Genomic DNA, 23,521 nt, shown 5'->3' with positions numbered 1-23,521 from the left:
AGTGCCAACTATTTATTCTAAATGCTTTCGATTAACCTGTTGGATCCTGCTGCAAGCCTTATAATTTCTCGTTTCCTGACACAAATTAAATGACGCTCGATATACTGGGATTCACAGCAGAATACTAGCTTTCTCTTAAAGACTATTTTGTTTGCACTACGATACTTGGCAGCCTGTTTTTACTCCAAATATCAAGGCGTTTCAGCCAGCAGCTGTTGTTTGTAAACACAAATATGGCTTTGCGTAAGTGTGAGTTATTCGATAAAGATATCTATGAATTATTGTAACGTGAGTTATTTGATAGTGACAAAGAAAGTGAAGTGGATGTTTTTTAGTTGTGAAAAATGTGATTTTATTTTTAACGAGCTAGTTCATGATGCAGATTTCAGCTATGATCTAGGCTATCTCGATGAACCAATATTTTATATATTCTAAAATTATGTATATAAATATGCAAAAACATCAGTAACATTACATAATAATCTAAATAAATCATTCCAGGAGCAAATAGTAACTGTAATGCACAATAATAATAATTAAGTGCCAGGAAAACCCCAGGCCAGCAGGGTGCCTGTAGTGCAACAACCAAGGACTCAACAGGTTAATGTGTTATAAGACTCATGTGGCTTGGTGGGATTAAAGTCTCTTATGTATCCACAAGACAATGATTTACATTAAGAAAGGTTCAAATTCATTACAAACTGTCCAAACTTTCATAAAAATGCCTCCGAGTAAGATAATTTTTAGTACACAGATTTAAGTAATATCTATTGTAAGCTTTCTATAATGTACAAATTTTATTATACTGATAAAAATTTGTAATATTTAATACCTACAAGCAATTTTTTAAAGTGAGTGTGTACACACACTTTGCTACAGAATATGTCTATTTGTTATAAATATTAACCACCAATGTCAATAATTGTAAACTTATACAGTTATTGAATAAAGATACTTTAAATAAAGTCAAAACAAAGTGCAAAATTTGAGTACACTCTTGCTAATTTCTTACTAACATAACATGTATAGTAGACCTTCACATCTTCTCTGATCTCAGTTTGATGTACTACACATAATGCACAACTGTTCAGAATTTGCAGATGACAAACCATAGGATAGCCTGTTATTTAGGAAAACAATATGAGATGAAAAATTCATATATATATATATGATATATATATATTATATGATATATATATATTATATGATATATATATATATTTATTTATATATGCGTGTGTGAATCTAACAAAAGAGGAAGTATTATTTTCCTATTCTGTATTCTTGAACAATGCATGTACAGGGGTGCTACAGGTCAGGGAAAAAATAACAGGACTGGAAATCAGGGAAAAAGTCAGGGAATCTGGTCTCTAGTCAGGGAATTTCGACGTTGGTCAGGGAAAAATATAAAATCCCGTTACACAAATAAACTTACTGCCGCCGCGCCGAGTCCAAGCCTGATCATTTAATCTTTTTGTACGTATAAACTGTGTTCACTTTATGTTTTATGCTTTTTTATATTTGCCACCCTGTTAGCCTCAACACCGCTTTTTTCCACCCATTAATTGCCAAAAACCCTGGGGATTGCGTTGAAAAAAGTCAGGGAAAAATGAAAAATTTGGTCTGGAAATCAGGGAAAAGTCAGGGAATTTCATTATTGGACTCCTGTAGCAACTCTGATGTAATAAGGTTTTTCCTTAAATATCAGATATATTGGCAAAACATACTCTGATTATTTTACAATGGAAGGACACCTGGGAATGTTTGAACAGTATAAAGAAAGTCCAGGAATTTCATGCTAGACCAGGGAAAGTGTCTGGTTATTCTTGCAGGTGTTTTCCTGTCACAGAAGTCTTGGAAAAGTTACAGATTTTAATGACGGTTCACAGAAATCACCAAAATATCACGGATTATGATTTTGTCAAAAAAATTGTTTACAAATATCAGTTTAATGACATTGTAACTAGTGATGTGTCGGGAAGTCAAATCTCGATCTTTTTTTTTTTTAAAAAAAATAGGAGAGACCAATCCCCTTTTAAGCCTTATTCTGTCCTAGAGTATAATGTGTATATTCCTAAACTGCAGCTGATCAGCAGTATAACGATCGCTAAATCTTGTAATATTTTTTTCGGTAATACTTTTCTTTCCGTTCATATGTCTTGATTTTTACAAGTATTAAAGTGCTATGTATTAAATTTGCTTGGGCTGCTGAAAACACTACACAAAGTAAAGTAAGAATATTGTTGTAAAAAGGGTTTCTTCAATCTACGCATATATTTCTCAGTTTAATTAGCAAAAATGCTCCAAATAATGCGAAGTTGCTTTTTGAACATTACTTTTGTAATAATTTTCAAATAAGGTTAACTACCGATATTTTGGCTTCAAAAGTCACTGAAAGTCGCTTCTCACCAGTACACACCCCTTCTTTTGATCATCAAATCTTTATATTACTTGGAGTATTTAGAAGATGCAAGACAAGTTTTTTAGACCTGATTCTAAGGTCGACATTGTAAATTCCAAACACCCCAATACACTGCACATACAGATCTATTATTATTTAATTTTAACTGATCTACTTGTAACTTTCTCTAAGTAAATATTAGCTTTTTACCAACTTTTTAAACTTAATATTGTATTTTTATCAGTATTTGTGACCATATTTTGATACATTATTTTTAAATAAAACTAACTTTTACAAACCGTTGATTTTATCGGTTATAGGATTTGAAAATTATTTTTTGTGTGGAAAAGTCACTTTGTTGAACACACTGATTATTGAACAATGGCAAATGTCTGGAAAAATCGTGTTTCCTTTTGCAATAATATGTTCTTGTAAGAAAAAATGTATATTTTCAGTGTTAATAACCACACTCAGCATTTGAGATGATGGATAGTATTCTAAAGTTGAATGTACTACACCAAATCATATTCTTTAGTGTCCTTTCTAAAAGGTATGATTAAATCCTGTGAATACGGTTAATAAGAAAGCCAAGATACTCTAAAAAATAGATGGTAAAGGAACTTGCTAAACACAATTTGGAAGTCAAAGTAAGAAGTATCAAACTCAATGTTATGCAACCATCATGGGGGTCTTTTATCAGAAGTAAGGTACCCAACTCTTTTACAAAAAACGCTTTATACTACTTCATTACAATTTGTACAAACTTAATAATTTCAAGATTAGCTGAAAAGCCTAGTAAAATCCTAATGCAATGAATAAATATAAATGTACATATTTAATAGAATAAATCAATATTTTGGAAATAAACAAATAAATACACTATTTAGGGTAGCCTAAAATGTTTTAATTCAGCATTATGTAGCCTGTTTCTATACTTGAAATAATTATCAGGAAAGATAATGTCTTATTTGTAAATTACACTAAGTTGTGGAAAATAAGATAATTTATAAATTTAGTTATTAGGTATTTTAATTAATTAGAGCTGTTAAAATGTATGTATGGCTTAATTTTTTTATTATTGTTTTTGTCTCAACACAAAAAAAATACTGAATTATTGTTTATTTTACTGTATTGCATGAACTATATACATAAATTGTTTAAACAAAGTAACATTCATTAGCCAAAACAGATTTATTTAATCCTCGGGCATATGTGCTAATTGTCAGCTTAGCATCACATGCGTGCAGTGGTTTAAACCTCATTTTATTTTTCTCATAATAGTGAAAAAATAAGTCACTACTAATATATGAATAATATTATTATTCCAAGTCATTTTAATTTATTTGTTTTAAATATGCTGACATTGTATTAGTAATAATGACCTTGTTATATTTTTTTCAATTAGTTGAATGTAACACTCTTAATCTTATATGTTGAATTATTATTTTGTATTTTAATACATTATGAGAAATATATAAATCAAACAAAACAATCATGATTATATAACTCTTTTTATTTATCTGTTCAAAAAGACGCAACTTTTGGTTGGCAAACTAATATAAAAAAGTCATACATAAAGAAAGTGCTTTTAATTTTACAACAGTTTAAAAACGTACGTTACTGGCCTTCAGAGCTGCATTAGACAGTGTAGTTTAGGTTGAGAACTTTCAACTTCTTCAGGCACAAGTTTCATAATAGAAATCAGCTCATCACACAATTTATTACCTCTAAGATCACTTTCTGAGCCATCTGACTTCTAGATCTTTGCATTTGCTAAGTAAATTCTTTTCAATTAGGTAGTTTGTCAAACTGATATAAAAAATGTAATTCTTAAGGTTTTGGCTTCTAACTGGTCCAACCTTTCCTCCACAGCTTATGGGTAGTGTCAAATACTGGAAAAAGTCAATCCTTGAGAATCAGGAAGAGATTTATCATTTTCTTTGCAATCAAAATTGATCTGATGTATGGGGGTTTGAAATTGGATCTAACCACTAACGTTTCAGCCTTTTCTTTTGCCTTCGCCAAGGTGAATTGAAACTCGTTTGAACGAAAGTCCTCCAAAAAAAATCCAATAGATTTAAAGGGTGGAGACTAATGACTTGGCTATTAAAACTCCTGTCCTCTGAACATACCCGATGCAAGTCTGTGTGCGGTGTGCATGCAGTCAAATACTAGTGAGAATATTCTGTTTCTATCAAATGCATAAGACAACTATGACATATACGCCAATGCCCATCTTCCAAATCAATCTCATTGTCTGATTGATGATTTTGAAGGAAGATGAAATAGATTGTTGAAGAATATGATTTATAAATATTATATTCCCTACCAACCACTGACGATTTGATCTAAGTAAGAAATCTCTGTCCAGTACCTTTTAAACTCTTTCATACAATTGGCCAAAACAGTTTTTGAGGCGCTTTTTTTTTGAAAAAACCTTTTATCACAATGTGATAAATTTCCAATGGAATCAACATTTAATCTAGAATCTCTTAATTGATGTTGTCTATAGTGTATTTATTTGGTTACCGAATTGAAAAAGTTTTAACAGAGTAGTTTTAAAGCTTGGATCCCATGTACGATGGCTTCTCTGAAAACAGTACCGTTCTGTGTACTGGTAAGGTAAAACCTGCAGCCCGGCGGGTGTTGTGTGTGTGCAGTTCCCTACCACTTGTCAAGTTTTTATTGTATGCATACATTATCACTTGAAGTATGTATAGAGACACCACAATGATTATGCGGAGCTCAATAAAGGCATATCTACAAGTTTCTCTAGGCTGTAAACAAAATAAAATGTGGGCACACTTTTTTTTAAGAATAAGGGTTCTTTGTAGATTTGCTTTACTAGAGTTGCCCCATGCTGAAAGACAGTAGCTGAGGTGAGACTCAAAAAGGGCATAGTAAGCGGTAGTTGCAAATACGAAGGTAATTCTGAAAAATGAACTAAAAAGAAAACCAAAAATATCACACAGATTAGGTATTTGTAGTAAACCAATGCGGAGTCACAGTATGGTTTTAAGAAGTTCATCTAGAATGAACCAATAATAAAAAGGCCCACTCCCTTTTTGCCGCCATCTTGTTTCTGCCATGACAATTGCCGTTTACTATTGACCTCTGGTCAGTCGTAGGTAGTTGGTCGGCGAATACAGACCTATTGTGACCTGTATTTGTAGTTCAGTTTTAATATTTAGTGTTGTGTTTTGATTGTATTAAATATTTTAGAGTTAGAGAAGTTGACACACAACATGGTGGTTGGATACCTGAGTTATGCGTGTCACAACGCTCTGGTATGATTTGTTTATTTTAACCTAGATTATAATTATGTGTTAGGTTAGTTACTCACCTGAAGAGGAGATCAGATTGCAGATCTCGAAACGTAGTGTTTGTTTTAAATCATCTTCTGATATTTTGGTATCACTAAACAATGGAAAAATGTCCGAAAAAATCCTGTTTCCTTCACAAACCTTCAAAAACAAACTTCAAAAAAAGGAATGTAAAAAGTTATGTTTTTAATGTTCAGAACATTTTAAATTAGATTTTAATGTTTTATGAACTTAAATTGTGATATGAAAAGAAAGGGTCTGCATATGAGTGAGACTGCCTATTATTCACCATTCAATTGTACTTTAAGCACAGCTTTTGTCAATTTTACTGGTCAGAATGGCCAATTTCATTACTTGGCTCAGAAATTATGAATGACTTCCTCACTGACCACTCTCAGCAACTACCATAGACTCGAATCTGATTTATTTTCATTGGGATATTTCGAACTTCGACTTATATTAAAAGTACGATGTATTAGATTACTGAGATCCTTATGGGCCACATGATGGCCTCACATTGGCCCTTCTACATCCTACATAGAATCATTATCAACCTCACTCAACTCTTTTGGCCAACTGCAAGCACCTTAACCATCAATAGCACAAACCAAACAAATATTACAATAACTAAAATGCAGTTATATGTTTAAGATTGTTTCAAACATTTACATTTTTCACAATACCAATAGAAATGCAATCATAAAAATACTTTGTGTTGGTCATGTAATTAATCATATTATTCCTCATTATTAATTTAAGTTGAATTAGTCAGTTTATTGTAACTTCTCTATATTATTTAGGCTATTTATGATTTTACTATTGCTCCTCTCTGGGGTCCATTTATAGGCTGATAGAAGAGTCTCCAGAGATTAGATTTATGGTAGTTTTTTATTTTCAGGTTAATACATCTTCTCTTAGAAAATCTTGAGAGGTTTCTTTATTAATTATGAGGATATTTATATAGGCTTTAAATAGTTATTTTGATATGAAGTTATGCAATATATTATTAAATTTATAAGTATAAGTACATAAATAGTTAACTGAGATTGAATTTTATGGAATTTTAAAATTGCAACACATTAACAATTATTATGATGTAGCCTATTATTGGAATCTTCAACTTAAGCTCAATAGTATAGACAATAAACATGTTACATTATGTTCTGAAACAACCACTAAAGTGTTTGTTCTTAACATTTCTTTTATAACAGTTTTTTTTTTAATCCTAGATTCATTTACTCTGAATCAGGTTGTGCTACATTATTTCTTGTTAAAATTTCTTAAGAACTAAATGTATATTTAAAGAAGCAAACAGTTTACTAAAACCACTGATCACCGTGTTCATTCAGAACTTAAAAGGTTTTACACATGAATAATATTTTCAACCCAAATGCAAGTTGGAAGCTTGAAAGTTTACCAATCAACTTTTTCCTAAATTAGTTCAGCTAGGCAAGATAAAAATGTCATCAACATATATCAAACAGAAAAATTTTTACATTTTTCCGCAATGCTCCGATTAGTAACCTTAAGGTGATATATAGTGTACAAATACTTAATTTTTTTCATGTGTTCGGGTTCTACCTCTTCTCAAAAAGGCATTTGTAAACAACAGTTTGGGTATTTAATCACAATTTGTGTTGTGTTCAAATAATGAGTCCATTATCCCTAAATCTAGCAGATGACTGGTGATTAGTGGTTTTAAAATGTTTTCTCAAAGGTAGGCAACTCATCAGTCATCATTTCAGTAATCATCTTCTTAATAAAACTTTTGATGCTGGAATTACATTGAAAATGTGTAATTTTATCAGGATGTTCCACAGCTCAATTTGATGTGAAGTTTATTAATAATAGAGCTTTTTATTTACACTTAAAAATATGTATATAGTACTAATTGGGGGAATAAAATAAAATTATTTTCAAAATGGGGGTGCTCATCCCCATGACCCCCCCTGTACCCAAAGTAAAAATTTTGAAATGGCAGCTAAAACTTTGTTTCATCTGAAATTGAAGCTCATAAAATTGCTGTATTTTGGTAAAGAAAAAACTTAAATCGGCCAAGCCGTTTGGTATCAGCAGCCTATAATGTAATTTCTTACACAACTATTATTAGTCTACAAACTTCTGTACTACTGCTAATAACAACAACATTACTCACTGAATACTGTTGTAAATCCTTTGCAAACTTCAAATCAAATGTTCAAATTGATAGTATTGTTGTTCAAGCAAAAAAATAACCTATTTTCAAATTCTTGCCAAACCTTTCTAAAAGTTTCTCTGATTAAGCGTCTGCACTCAGCAATGATCCTATTTTTTTAAGTGGTATGTGTTTTAAAAACTACTGATTTCAAGTGACCCCACAAAAATAGTCTCAAGTCTTTGACCAAAAACTCCAAAGTTTTTGCAGCAGAGTGAGAAGAGGCATTGTTGTGGTGCAAAATTAAACCCTTCATGTTCAAGTCCTGAAGAACTTCTGGCAAGCATTGTTCATTGTACCAGCTTGCAGTGACAGTCCTTTGTCCAGCTCAATAGCCTTTACCAATCCTGTACTTTTGGAGAAAACAATGTACATTACTTTCTTTAACCATTGTTGTTTCTTGACCTTGGTGCTGGGGGATTGTTGGTTTGGGTTGTGGTCTTCAAACACCACACACGTATTATGTCTCTCTCCTCGAGTTGAAACATCATAAAATGGCATGATTACCATTATTAACTAGTTGGAGGATCTGCTGGCTGATTCTCATTCTCCTGAATTTTAAAAAGACATCCAAGATTATTCACACTGTTGCGGCTTTAAACCCAGTAAATAGCAGTATCTGTCTTCGTGAATCCGATTAACATTTTATTGAGAGACTTTAAAATTGTAAAAATGCTGTGTCTATAACTTTATAAAATCGATCCTTCCTAACAGATGAAACAACTGATGAACCCAAGTTGATTTCAGGTACTAAATGGCACTCGGCAATCACATAAGAATGACAATTAATGTAATTGCAGTATGGACTGTCTGTCGGTATCTCAAACGTTCTTCTCAATTTAAGGCCAACTCATTTCAAAACATATTTCACTGCATATTTATGGTAAAAGTGACTGGATAACTGTAATTTACACTATACTTGTTGAATTTTAATATAACTGTTACATAATCTACACATATGCAGGCCGATAATACAGTCCTGCTTTAAAATGTTTGGTGTTGAGAACATTTTATATAAAACAGCATTTTGTTTTTAATTCATTGAGGTAGACATATATGGTAGTTATGTGGTCTGTACTTTACCTTCTACTGACCTTTAATTCGCCATATATCTGTAATATTCACTTGACATCATTGGAACATCTTTTTCAATTATTTTGATGCAGATACAAAACCAAACAAATTATTTATTTAAGTTTTTTAGTGTGGCTAACTTGTTTGGTGTTCAGTCACACATCATTTTTTCCAAAGTTTGCCTTTATTCACTGACAATAAATTAGTTTACATTGTGTGTAATGATGAAAATTTAAAACTTACGTAATTCTGAAGTTAATAAAATTTCATACAGTTTTTATAATACGGATAATGTTCAATATTTGCAAACAAATTACCCGTCTTACACTTTATTTCAGCGGTTCTGTTCCAAGAACTGAGTCCAATAAACTTGTTTAGTTCCAAAATTTAAACAGGTGACAGGAAATAACAAACAAATACAAAAATTAATAATTATTATTTATTAAACTTCTTACTATATAGGTCACTATCTAAAGTAGTGAAAGTGCTAGGTACAACAAGGGCTACAGAAGTAGACAAGCGTTCTGCGAACGGGGGTCCAACGGGACAACAAAGGTTACATGTAACGGATCAGTGTGAATTGTTGATGAGGTAACACTGCATTTTACTGAAGAAAGAATGGATTGAGAAAACAACTACAGGGTGGCCACTCACAGACTTTACAATTCCCACTCTGTTAATTCACAGTGCAGGTAACAATAGGAAATGTACAAATCATGGGTAGAAGCCTTTATTTCAAATTAAAACACACTCTCTTTAATTGTGTTACAAATATATTATTAAATAAGTTGAGTGATGGTCTTAGTAACAAATATTTTTAATTATTGTATAAAATTTTCAATACCCAAGTTTCTAATTTTGAACTGAAATCAATTGCTGGTACTTTCAGTTTAGTTACAACTTTGTAAATTAGAGGATTATTACTTAAGGTTCTAACTATGTTTCAGACTATCATTTTATGCTTGTTGTAACTATGTTTCATTCATTTCATACTTTGTAATACATTGTTGACTGAAATACGATACAGTTTGGTTCGAAACAAACTGGTTCGCAAAGCTCTCAAGTCAGATGGCCACCCTGAAAGTACAAACTGACACACTCGTCACATTCACACACTCAAGACACACTTACGTACAAACATACGGGGCTTGTTGTTATCACAGAAACTTATGGCATAGGGAACCAGCCAATGTTGAGAGATCCATGGACAGGAACCACGCTTTTGTCAACCCAAATCATCCTTTACGTAAAGAAAAAATTTATCTCTCACTATTGAATAAATATACTTCGATTAAAACATCAAACAACAAAAATAATTACCGCTTCAAAACACATAAACGATATAACCTAAGTTTGAATAAGTAAGTTAAAATAAGTAAACTCGATGCATATAGCTGACTTAACTTATCCCAAACACTTGCAGATCAAAATGCTTTTTATTAAATGAGTTCCAAATGGTTAGATTACGTAAGCGCCAACGCTACACTGACGTAACCTAACCTATTTTAATTAAATCATTACGAGTAATTCAGAAAGCCAAACAGAAATATAATAAAAGCACTGACAAAAGCCTGATTCTCATGTCAAGTGTAATGTAAATAACAAAAACAAAAAATACACCAATGATATAATCACTGGCAAATAACTTTGCAAACAAAATAGATTGCAAAAAAATTAAATGGGGTAAATTAATTCAACTTAACAAGCAAAATCAAAATTGTCCATTTGACAAAATGTGTGCAAGCTAACGCAAGAACGTACACGGAAAGCGTCCTAACACGCAACACATAAACACATCCTATATTATAATGGTGGGTAAGCCTACATTCAACTCTTTACGGTTACGCCAACATTTTACAAAACATTTGACAACAAGACATTATGTCTGCGGGCTCCATGGTCCCTTATTTATTATAAACAAATACAGCCCAAGTAATATTAATAGTCCAACACACTTTGTTTACAATTAACTGTTTCAAATACTCCAAACATGTTTTTTTCTTTCAGGAAGCTTTGTAAAAATATGACTTCTAATTAAACTGAACATTACAAAAACATAATAACAAGTTAACAATAACTGGAGCATGATACTGAGTATTGAATTAGGTTTAAAACTTACACAGATTGCAAAAGAACCCGACAATGTCAAACAGGAAAGATATTTTGATTAAAAATTAATTGTAACCATTCACATAAATTATAGGTCGTTACTTATAAATTTATGCAGGAAAATATTATTTAATAATACACTGTATCGATCAAACATGAAGAATTTAATTTATTTTTAAATAACTTATAATTAATACTAACCACATTTTACAGTGTCAGGTTCATCTGCCTCTGTATATAAACAATTTAACTTTTTCGGCGAGATTTCAGAAGTGTCTATAAAATTCATTACCAAGTTGGTTTTAACTACATAAAAAAAATTGTAAAAAAAAAACAGTGAAAATGCCCCAAACTTAATAATACAATCTTATCTAATCAAATAGGATGAGACAGCGCATCCGCCCGTTCGTAGCGTAACGGACGCCATCAAAAACTTAACAATTAAAATCGAATAAACGTAAAAATGAAATGGTTTCTATACAAGTCTAAATGACGCAAGTGAGATAAAGTCTGTGAACTGCACTGTTTATTTAGTGGTGTTTTCAGCTCTGCTTGACGCGTTTGCGTGGCGGCCCGATGGGTGGGATCTGCTGTGTTGCGAGAGCACGGAACGCCTCGGCTATCAGGTGGGGGTGAGAGTGTATCATGGCTCGCCACCCTCCCGTCTCCATTATATCAGTTGCATGTCTAAACAAAACAAGATTATTGTAAACACAAATTTATTACTCTATTTGACAAAAGGTTATAACACACAACACAATTTTAGATTATGTATTGTATTGTTTATAATAATACAATACATTAGCAAGGCTAATTTTGCTCCATACTTTAAAAACCAATTATTCTATTAACTCTTTTTAAGCTTTACTTAAACTTTATTTTAAGTTACTAGGGTAGTCAACACTAAGAGGTTGTCTGCTAAAATATAGAGATCTAATAATTCTGATTCTCATTTATTTGGTATTTTGCATTGATAGTAATAGTGGTAATGACTATCATCGCAACTCAAATATATTGGTATTGGTTCAATGAGTATGTATGTCCACAAAAGTCATTAAACTATCTGCAATTCTTTACAAATCTATTATGTGATGCAGTTTTATCCTGTATTATCGATAGACCAGTTCTCCCATTTACAGTAAAATACCCCTTGCTCGACATTTTGTTTTATATGAAATGGTACAGTGAAAGCATGGAGTCACTTTAACGCTAGTAGAGCCAAGAGCTTCACATGTGCACTCACAGTCCTGTGGTCGCGCCATCCTTCAGTCATCGACTAGGTTCCCAACATACAGTGTCATGTTTGAGTTATTCTTATTTCATTTACTTACTTTTATTACATATTTAACTTTCATAAGAAAAAAAGTGAATGTGTCTAAATATAATGTTCTTTTATATAGATCTTATTTATATTAAATAAAAACATAACTTGTATACCATGCTCCCAGTTGATGATTTTAAAAAGCCAAGTAATCAGGTTGGGGAGGTAAGCTATGCTAACGTGTGTGTTGCGCTAAGAGTTTATAATCCCTCAGGGGCCACAGTTCTCTGAGTAGAGTATCATGTGGTGACAATAAGGTATAATGTTGAGAAGCCAAGTAATCAGGTTGGGGAGGTAAGCTATGCTAACGTGTGTGTTGCGCTAAGAGTTTATAATCCCTCAGGGGCCACAGTTCTCTGAGTAGAGTATCATGTGGTGACAATAAGGTATAATGTTGAGAAGCCAAGTAATCAGGTTGGGAAGGCAATCTATGCTAACGTGTGTGTTATGCTAAGAGTATATAATCTCTCAGGGTCACAGTTCTCTGAGTAGAGTATCATGTGGTGACAATAAGGTATAATGTTGAGAAGCCAAGTAATCAGGTTGGGGAGGCAATCTATGCTAACGTGTGTGTTATACGCTAAGAGTTTATAAATCCCTCAGGGTCACAGTTCTCTGAGTAGAGTATCATGTGGTGACAATAAGGTATAATGTTGAGAAGCCAAGTAATCAGGTTGGGGAGGTAAGCTATGCTAACGTGTGTGTTGTGCTAAGAGTTTATAATCCCTCAGGGGCCACAGTTCTCTGAGTAGAGTATCATGTGGTGACAATAAGGTATAATGTTGAGAAGCCAAGTAATCAGGTTGGGGAGGTAAGCTATGCTAACGTGTGTGTTGTGCTAAGAGTTTATAATCCCTCAGGGGCCACAGTTCTCTGAGTAGAGTATCATGTGGTGACAATAAGGTACAATTTTGCTTCTTGCACCCTTTTCTTAAAACAAGTGATGTTTTCCTACATTTTATACTGTACAAAGGTCTATAATAGATTTTTTAACTGTTATGTATGTCTACATTGTCTAAATAATAGCCAACTTAAAAAACAAAACACTCAAGATAAGCTATATGTTTTGGTCAGAAGATAGCTCTTTTGGCGATAAAGTACAGTTTCTAAATCGTTCACCCTTTTGTGTTGTGTTGTTCATACTTTAAAATTTTTTTTATTAACTTATATTTTATATTGTACAAAGTATTATAAGATTATTTTACTTCTATATTTTTCCTTTTTTTAATAATTTTATTAATCAACTTAAAATAAAAATTGTAAAATACAGTTTTAGAATACACAGTTTGAAAGTACAATAAAGTGTGTATAGTACTTATGAATGTATACACTCTTTAATACTAGTGGCTATATTGTACTTTTCCTTATAAAATACATTATGATTTTAATTGTATTTATTGTATCTACTTCAGGTTCACAGCCTCTAGTTTAGGTCATTCCTGACAACTGGCTTCACTTACATTGTTGTGTTTAAGAATTGAGTGACAACAACAATGATCAAACAAACTACGATGATAATGATGATTGATATTATTATTATACAAAGTAAGTTGGGGACAAGAACTCTGTAACTCATCATTACATGCCCATCAGATAAAAGCCACAATAACTACTTCATACTTTTGTTAGGGCACAGAAAGAATATCAGGTTAAGCTATTACACTAGTTGGTAAAATATAAACAAGCTCTCATCAGAAACAAATGAAGAAAGACTTATGTCCATACTCAAAGACATTAAGGGATTAGATATATTCTCTTAACCCTTTAACATGGCTTCAATGTGACAATCTTCACCAATGAAATACCATTGTCAACTGGTGTAGAGTTTACTTATACAATCTAGCAACTTCAGTTTGAAACTATTTTACATAGTTTATGGTCTCACCAAATAGAGGACTTCTCAATCTTTATGGCTTTACTTATTTTAAGTCGTTGTCTGATGACAGGTGTTAGATAGACATCAAACAATGTAATGCATCCATCGATGTAAAGTCGATGCATCCATATAGCATCAAACCATGTTGTAGAGTTAAATAGAATGTACATTAAACTGTATTCAATTACACAACTGTAACAGTTTCATCACATTTTATCACCCCTCTCACACTTCTCAGAAATAAAAAAGCTGAGCAATAACAGGGAACTAGGATAGGTGTTTGATATAGAGAACAGAACTCACGTGTTAATGAAGTCGATTGCTTGTGCTTTCAACTGATCAGCGCTGTGGAGGTCAGCAAGTATCAATATGTCAGCGGCATTTTCAGTAGAGAGGCTCGTACACAGAGCCTCTTCACACATTACTTTCAGCCTCTCGAGAGCATACTGCCAACATAATAAAAATCAATTTCCTGTAGTAATTGTTTATTTAATCTATAACCTTCCAAAACCTGCATTTTCAAAACACCAGAGCATTTATGTCAGGGCATAAGAGTTTATCCTGAAAAATGCAACTGATATTTTTCAAATTACATAAAATATCACTACAAATACCTCATCAGATCTAGAAAAAATAGTTTTCACTCAGGTTTATATCTTATATATTACACATTCTCTCTTCCATTACCAAATTTCCTATTGATCTAACCTATCCCACACAGCACTCACCTTATCAGCTGCCGCAAGAAGGTCATCAGCCATTTTTTCTAAATTTGTCGCTTTTCCTGTATAAATAAAGCGTAGCATTTCTCTCAAAACTTCATGATCTACGTCCGAGATTGCAACACGATTGTGTTTGCGTTCTTCCATCTCATGCTCAAACATGGCAGCAAAAACAGGTGATCGAGCTGCAACAAACAGAGAAACTGTGATCAACAAACAGAGAAACTGTGATCAACATTCAACTCTACTTCTACTATGTAACTGGATAGTATATTTAAATTGTTCAGTCTATTTTCTACTAACTTTTTAAATAGTGTCATGTGAAACTTGGTCAGTCAAGTTTTAACTATCACTATATATATATATTCTTTGTACAATATTTTGTTGTTTTGACACCTTTTTTTAGATACACAATATACAAATTCAACACTGTTTAAAAATAAAGGAATGAAACCAATTGATAACACAAATTATAAAAGGTAAATTGAAGTTTTGAAATTTTTTACAAATTTTGATTGGTTGATAATTTTCAAATAAAAATAACAGTACAATTTTATATGTTGGTACATTTCCTAGATAAACATCTTAGGAGTGGAGTGGAATACAGTAATTTAGCAAATATTAAGTCCATGTGGTTGCTTAGATTTCAGTATGATTCATAATTCCATACATTTAAATTGTTTCATGAAATGTTACAAAAAGGGTATGCATCTGATTTGGCAGATAAACACTACTCATAAACAAATTTTTGCATTTTATGTTACTTCTCCTTTATATCACAGTTTGTGGTCATAATAAACCCAGCAACCTTACACAAGTTCGCTATACAATGCTCTGATCAGCTTGTATCAGATCAGCAATGATTGTTCTATGTACTTTCTTCTGTACAAAAACTGTACAATACACATTTTAATTGAGTGAGATTGGTGGACATACAGTATACAAATATTATGGAAAAAGACAACTGGTACTAAAAATGGAATATTTCTTTAAATTATCTTTATTTCTAGAAAAGATAATATTTTTTAACTACAACACAGCAAAATTCCGTTTAACAAGTCAGCAATGTAATGATACAGTAGTGGGACAATTTTCTTGTTCAGAATGGCTAACAAAACATATCCTAATCAATTTTGATTATGACTCTCTCCTTGGATTACCTGCTAAGATAGCTTTATGTGCTAAAAATTCTCTGCCGCTGACTGAAAGCGTGACATCGCTAAACTTCTGGTTCTCAAACAGCTGCCCCAGGTCATCAGGCAGGCGACACTCCGGCACCTTGAACTGGACAGCATTGCTCTGGCCAGAAATGTTCACACTGTCAGCAACCACACTCACCTACAACCAGAAATGCTCTTGGTAAAACCTAAGCGGTACAGTGCTTTACTCAATAACTGGTAACAGGTTCCATGACTTCACTCACTGGTACATAAGGCATCAGAACCTCAAAAACTCAATGAACCTTCATTATACCAAGGTGGTATTTTGTTCCAATGCATTAGTAACATACATTTTAGCACTTCTATTTAAACAATTTTAGTTCTTTACCATTAGTGATTTTAAAGTAAGAAACTTATTTACAAAGCTTTTTGATTGAAAACCAAGAGCTCAGAAAGTACAATAAAAGCAGCTGTCTGTATAGGATGTCTACAGTTGGTCTGCATTTTGAAAGACAGGTAATCTTTTTCACATACTTGAAATAATATAATCATGCAGCTCACAAGTTTCAATTCTTAATATTGAGATGTTATTACTTTTTAACAAAATTATAATATAATGTTCCAGGTAAAAATTCACTCGATTGGCTGTTTGTTTTTAATTGGCTTATTGCAAATATACAGCCAATAATACCATTACGTCAACAGAGACACCAATACAGATCAAATCATCTATTCCTCCAACACAAAATCATGCAAAATACTTTATTTAATGAACAGAATATTATTATTGGGACCAAATGTTACAATACCTCGCAGAAAATTGTTAGCTTATCATCTGGAAGTAGTCCATTTGCTTCGTCGAGGAGAAAATCCCTCCTTATGAACTTTTTGAAACCCCAATCCTTCCCCTGCACAAATCTGTAGGCCCTCTGGCTCTCTGCAATAAAAATTATACATTAATTCACAATTAATTTTTCATACATTTTCATCATAAAACAATTCATGTGGTGTGTAAGCAGATTACATAACAGATGAGGATAATTATATTGTATTTGTCAACACCACTAAATCAGCAATCAGCAATATGACACATTTCAAACTAACCTAATGACCTTACACTAATAGTAGTATTAGGTTTAATGAATATTTCACCACTACCACAATTCTGGTAACACTGTTGCATATGATTTTTTTTACTTTGCTGTCCATTATTTCCTTTAGTTTGAAATTAGTTTTACCAATTCTGAATAGTAATGAGTTATTACAAAATATATTTTACAAGAAAAATGTTTCAATTTTATATTGAGGGTGTAAAAACCATTCATGACGATAACCTCATATTATTTTTACAAGGTGTTGTACTCATATTATTTACTATGTGTTACAAATGTAATTCTCCCTCTTAATTTTTTTAATAATGAAAACACAAATAAAAAGCTTTAGAGGATAGTTTTTGAGACCATGCAAAGTTTGTTTTAAAGCATTTCCCCTTGTTCTCGAAATTGACGGGGCAGAGGTTAATAAAGAATTTGAACTGAACTTAGATCATGTAATTCGTTAAATATAATAATACAATAATTCAAAATCCAGGTTAGTGGTAGATTTAAAATTAACAGTTAAGTTCAAACAAACATATTTCTACTTATATTTTAAATGCTACAACTGATGTGAAAAATACTCCTGGAATACTTTTGCTATAATAAAATTAACATTTATTTTGAAGTAATTTTTTATATATTTTTAAAATGACCAGTGAGGAAGGAAAGCAAGTCAATATTTTTAAATAGGAAACTCTGCCTTGTAACCATTCATATGAAAGGGCATCAAGTCTGAATGTAAGACACCAACAAAATCTTGTCCCAATAGAAAGTTAAGAATGAATAAAAATGAACAGTAATTATTTAAAATTTTCATGTGACTGTTCATTTAAACCTATACCAGAAATGTCGTACTTTGAACTGCCACCATTTTGTATGATGAAAATGTTTTGTAAATGGCCTTTAATGAGTTATAATCAATTGAGGGAATTTTCAACCACTTGAATTTTTTCCATATCCCCATTTTGGGAAAAGGAGGAAAACATAATAATCAAAAACTCCAAGGAGTATAACGGAAAGTATTTAAAACTATTAATTTCACATTTAGGAGGAAATGATGCTTTGTGCATGCCTTCTATGTTTGTTATCAACCATTAATATTGTATAAATGGACTTAATGATTCAAAGAGTGTTGAAGTAGATTATGACTTTGTTCTTTTTTTTTAATATAAAAAATTAGCTCCAAAAATCTTACACTGCAAAATTCTATTACAATATATTAGTATGGCCTCTTGAAAGTGTGTTTATGGCCATGATTAATAGCCCGAATAATTTCCTTTTTGAACCATTGTTTCATAACTAAATATAACTATGTGGCAAAGAATAGATGCAGGTGTCCCTTTCTTACATTAAACCTTCAAGAGGTAGAAGAGTTTAAATAAAATAACTAGTTAGAATGAATTAAAATACATAAATTTGAGTCATCAAGTCCATAAATCATGAATCCATAAAAACAGTGATAAAGATACACCTGATGCAGAATGACACCAAGATGTGTGTGGGAACAAATAAGCACAATTGTATCTCAAAAATAAATTATAGACATGTTATTCTGTATTGAGTGTTAAAATTGGTTGCTGATCATGATATACTGAATTTAGATAAAATATTTGATAATAATATTGTTTAGTCTGTATCACATGAAAATCATTTTGATGTTTTTAGTTTTTGTTACATTGAAAATGAACATTATTATTTGGAATAGATATTAAATCGATAAACATTTATGGAGGCATACTTAACATCCAAAAATGTTCCAATGTTTTTGAGGTATTAAAATATTACACCTAAAATACTAAAATGTAACTAGCAGAAAGAGAAACTTTTGTTTAAAAACTGACAGCAAAATTATTCAGAATGGTTATTGAAACCAAAACAACTAGTCTACTCGTAAGTTAAAAACACGCTTTCGTTCTGATGTAAAGGGGTCGCACCTCGGATCAGCTGAAGGTGAAGTCATCAGCACAGTTCTTGGTATAATGATCACAAAGTGCCCCACATTGCCTCAAAGTCAGGTGTACATTTACTTTGTAGGTATTAATTACGGAATGAATATCAACAAACTATTAAATCAAAAAGTAGCAGATAGCACTTTATTATAAATTGGTGATATTAATTATTTATGATGCCTCATGAAACAGATTTAATAAAAAAAAAAAAAACATATACATCCAGATAAAATTTTTACAAGAGCAATGACATTGCAAAATTCTGTGAAATTACTTCTCATTGGGTGACCAAGCCCAACTCTTAACAAATACATATATTTTTAACAGTTACCAACATACATGAAAACGAACAGAGTAAGTTCAGGATATTTGGATACTAAGTTAAAAACTATCCGCAAACTGTGGATTGCTCTGCCTACCACATTTCCGCAGGCACTTAAACAAGAATACATGACATACCCATTGCTTTGGTTTCTTCTCTTTTGGCGTTGAGGATTGAAAATTTGAACTTGGCCCGCACTTCACTTTTATTGCAGGATACTAATAGAAGGTAGAGGGAGAGGTAGTCTTTGCTCTCTTCGTCTAGACCCTTGGGGTTGACTCTTAAACACCTGCAATCATAAACAGATGTGTAAGTTTGTCATTTCAAAATCAACCTATCATATTCAGTGATTTTTTTTTACCATTATTATACTTTCCTAGGTATAAGGAAAGATATATTGGTAAAAAATCTAAATGGGGTAAATTGATACATGAAACGTTTAGTTATATGGTTCATCGTTAGTGGAATTGTAGTTTACTTGTATAAGCTGTAACATTCTCTGAAAAGATTTGGAAGAGACTTGAACTTGGTTGCTATTTTAGGTTCAAACCCAACAATATTAAATTTAAGCTAAAATTACTTTATTTACAATTCTTATAGACACTTATTATTAAGGTCATTACAAAAATTACTGTAAAAAAAAATTAGTAATATTCTAAATTCTTAATTCAAAAACCACTCAACTGATCAAAACTTTCATTTGATATACCCGATATCTCAAAAGAAACAGTGTACAGCATGTCTTTATCAAGAGTTTGGCAAATAATCTTAATTCTCTTCTATTAATTCTTTAGCAAGATTTGTTCGTTTTAGTATTGTCTCAACAAAAAGGACTTAATTCATTTAATCCAGAGCTCATCATTGTTTAGCTAAACTTCAACTAGTAATATGGAAATAAAAGTTATAGATTGTTATAGTAACATGACTTCTTTTCTTCTAATTTAGAAAAGAAGAGGTCAGATAAGCATTTTATTACACCAGAAAACAAGTAAATTTCTTCATGCAAACACAGCAATAATGTTGAATAATTTAATATCACAAATTTTACAGGAGAACAATTAAAAATGAGTTGATGACATTTATTAAAGGAGTAATACGTAGAACTTCAAATAATTATAAAACTTAATATACAAGGTTGATATCTAGTTATTGATATCTGTAGAAAATATTACAACCTGTAATATACAATAAACCTTAACTACTAGTACTTGTGGTGAAGAACATGATAACAATTCAAGTCATTCTCATGGCGAGTGTGAAGGAAGAAAAGAGAATAGTATTCAGAAAAAGGGTCAATATAAATAATGTAAAATAAAAATAACAACATAGTATATTTGATATAATTAGTTGATAAATTATATGATTTACTGGTGTTCATCTCAATGCTGTCACATGCAGAAAGTTTACTTAACAGGAGATATCAAGTTATTTTCCTGGACAGAAAGAGTTAATCCAGTTAATATGATGTTAAGTTTTAAGATAAAAAAAATAAATTATCATGTTAATCGTGTATCATGTAATATTAGTTCACCTCACAAAAGCTTAACACATACCATTTTAGTTTATCGTTTGCACCAGCTGAGAATGTAGAGGACTTCAGTACTTCTCCCATCTCCTCTCTACAGAAGCTGAAGTTATTTATAGTCCACATGTAGCTGAACTTGACAACTTTTACCTGAAAAGATAATTTTATTATAGTTTCCTGCTTGTGTAAAGAAAAGTTAACTTGCTAAATCTTTCTTACTTTTATTCCTGCACCACTTCTTCATCAGTACTGGCTTCACCAATAAAACAGGTCTTGTCTCTTAGGAGAAGTTGTTGATGCAAGTGTTGTTCCATTATTGTAAGTACTAAGTAGAATATTAACAGCAAGAAATAATTTAAGTATTGTTACTGTCTAGTAGTTGTATGCATTGTTTCATACGGTGATTACACTGTGAGTTAAAGTTTGCTAGTCCAAAATTTGTGACATTACTAGTCTAACTGACAGTATAATATCACTATTTCACCAGTACCTGTTTTTACACACATTACCAATGTACGACACAAGTTTAGCTTGTGCCAAAATTTACATATTTCTCAGGTAAAGCAACCCTGTCTGTCCCATACCTGTATTTAGCATTACCAAAATGTGAGTTCCAGCTTCAGCTTGTACCAAGATCTACATATTTCTCAGGTAAAGCAACCCTGTCTGTCCCATACCTGTATTTAGCATTACCAAAATGTGAGTTCCAGCTTCAGCTTGTACCTACATATTTCTCAGGTAAAGCAACCCTGTCTGTCCCATACCTGTATTTAGCATTACCAAAATGTGAGTTCCAGCTTCAGCTTGTACCAAGATCTACATATTTCTCAGGCAAAGCAACCCTGTCTGTCCCATACCTGTATTTAGCATTACCAAAATGTGAGTTCCAGCTTCAGCTTGTACCAAGATCTACATATTTCTCAGGTAAAGCAACCCTGTCTGTCCCATACCTGTATTTAGCATTACCAAAATGTGAGTTCTCAATCTCCAGCTTCAGCTTGTACCAAAATTTACAAGTTCTCCAGACTATGCAATCAGAACTTATATACTATGATCATTTTTAGTTATTCAAAGAGACTACTATGTTGTATTTTAATTTATTTATATACCTAATTCACTAATCTCTGGAAGATTAAATCTGTTGCTTTCGACGTATTTACAGTAAAATTTCATACTAAAGTATATGATAAATAAACTTTATGATAATAAAACTGTACATGATGTTAACAACTATATTGTAAGTTTTCACTGGGACTGAAGCTCGAACAAAGAGCCCGGCTGAAGATGGCAGCAAAGCACACATTCGCAAATTCCCCGACAATGAAACATACTGAGATGTGACACTTGTTCAAACACAATTTGTGTGCCTGCATTGACAATAATTGTGTTTCTAGGTCACGCTACAAAGTCCTTCATTTAACACCTATGCCAACACTGCGAGTCAACAGAGCAGACCTACTTCTTGACTATACAATAAAACTGTGCAATACAAGTAACCATACACAAATTTGATTTGGCAAATTGTCAAAATTTGATTTAACTTCTGAACAGTGACTGGGGTGGGAAACCATTCACTTGTGACAAGAGATACTATGAACTATTAATAGCAAATGCAAAAATCACAATTTAAATAAGAATTTACAACCAGCAATATTGAAAATTGTGCAAATAAATAACATTTCTTCAGTGTTTCCTTCTAATAAAATGTATAAACACACACAAATGGTTTTGCGTTGTGTATAATGAGGAATGAATATTTAAAATTTTCATCTAGTTCAACATTTACATAAAATCTGAAGACTGCATAAACAAACCTTTTTAACCATATTGTAATAGAGGTCAAGGTTAACACTGACATGCTATGAGGAACTGATAAAACATGAACCAGAAATACAATGATACTGCATTACAGATATATAAACTTATATATTTCTTAATTGAAGTGATCTTTATGTATTAAATGTTAGGTAGAGAGTGATTGACATGAAAGTTAATTTTCCAGGACTTTCTCGAAACTGTAATACGCAGTAGTACAATTTGTCATTATATATGAAGGATCTAAAACTGATGTATGCCATACATCATTTAGTGAGAGCACATTTCCTCTTTCGGTTTGCTGACTATAAGACGATTTATGACAGTGACCTACAATAATCATTGTAAGTAAAATCCTGATAGCTCTGAGGATTCAACATCCAACACTAAAGTTGAAGTATTATCATTCCATTACCTGTTGATATGTTAATATTGAAATCAATTTGAAATTAATATTCATATGTGAAACATAACCGAGAGGTTGGACTGTGGGAGGGGGGCCTTACAAAGGTGTGAAGTGACTTATAATGGACTATATTCTTATGTTGAACTTTGTACGTGATGAGATGAGGGTGTTATCTCGGGACAGTGGCAATGGACAGGAGGCTGGCAGTGCTGTGGCGGAGCCAGCCA

At 32.0% G+C, this 23,521-nt stretch overlaps 1 protein-coding gene across 4 annotated transcripts in view; it reads right to left on the bottom strand.

Annotated features, from left to right (window-relative positions):
- Window positions 1-9,409: 9,409 nt before the first annotated feature.
- LOC124368901 (protein roadkill) overlaps window positions 9,410-23,521 on the bottom strand; it is a 131,833-nt gene continuing 117,721 nt past the window's right edge. For all 4 annotated transcript variants that reach the window (XM_046826416.1, XM_046826417.1, XM_046826414.1 and 1 more), the window contains 7 exons: window positions 21,102-21,223; window positions 19,686-19,837; window positions 16,990-17,117; window positions 16,181-16,358; window positions 15,027-15,205; window positions 14,602-14,744; window positions 9,410-11,788 (listed from right to left, as the gene is read on the bottom strand). In XM_046826416.1, coding sequence (XP_046682372.1) covers window positions 11,644-11,788; window positions 14,602-14,744; window positions 15,027-15,205; window positions 16,181-16,358; window positions 16,990-17,117; window positions 19,686-19,837; window positions 21,102-21,223 — 1,047 coding nt within the window. In that variant the 3' untranslated portion in view covers window positions 9,410-11,643. The remainder of the gene's footprint in view (window positions 11,789-14,601; window positions 14,745-15,026; window positions 15,206-16,180; window positions 16,359-16,989; window positions 17,118-19,685; window positions 19,838-21,101; window positions 21,224-23,521) is intronic.

This window comes from Homalodisca vitripennis, chromosome X, assembly GCF_021130785.1.
Source record: "Homalodisca vitripennis isolate AUS2020 chromosome X, UT_GWSS_2.1, whole genome shotgun sequence".
NCBI classification, from domain to species: domain Eukaryota; kingdom Metazoa; phylum Arthropoda; class Insecta; order Hemiptera; family Cicadellidae; genus Homalodisca; species Homalodisca vitripennis.
Note: the sequence above shows the minus strand (reverse complement) of the source record. Positions and strands in the feature narration are given on the sequence as shown.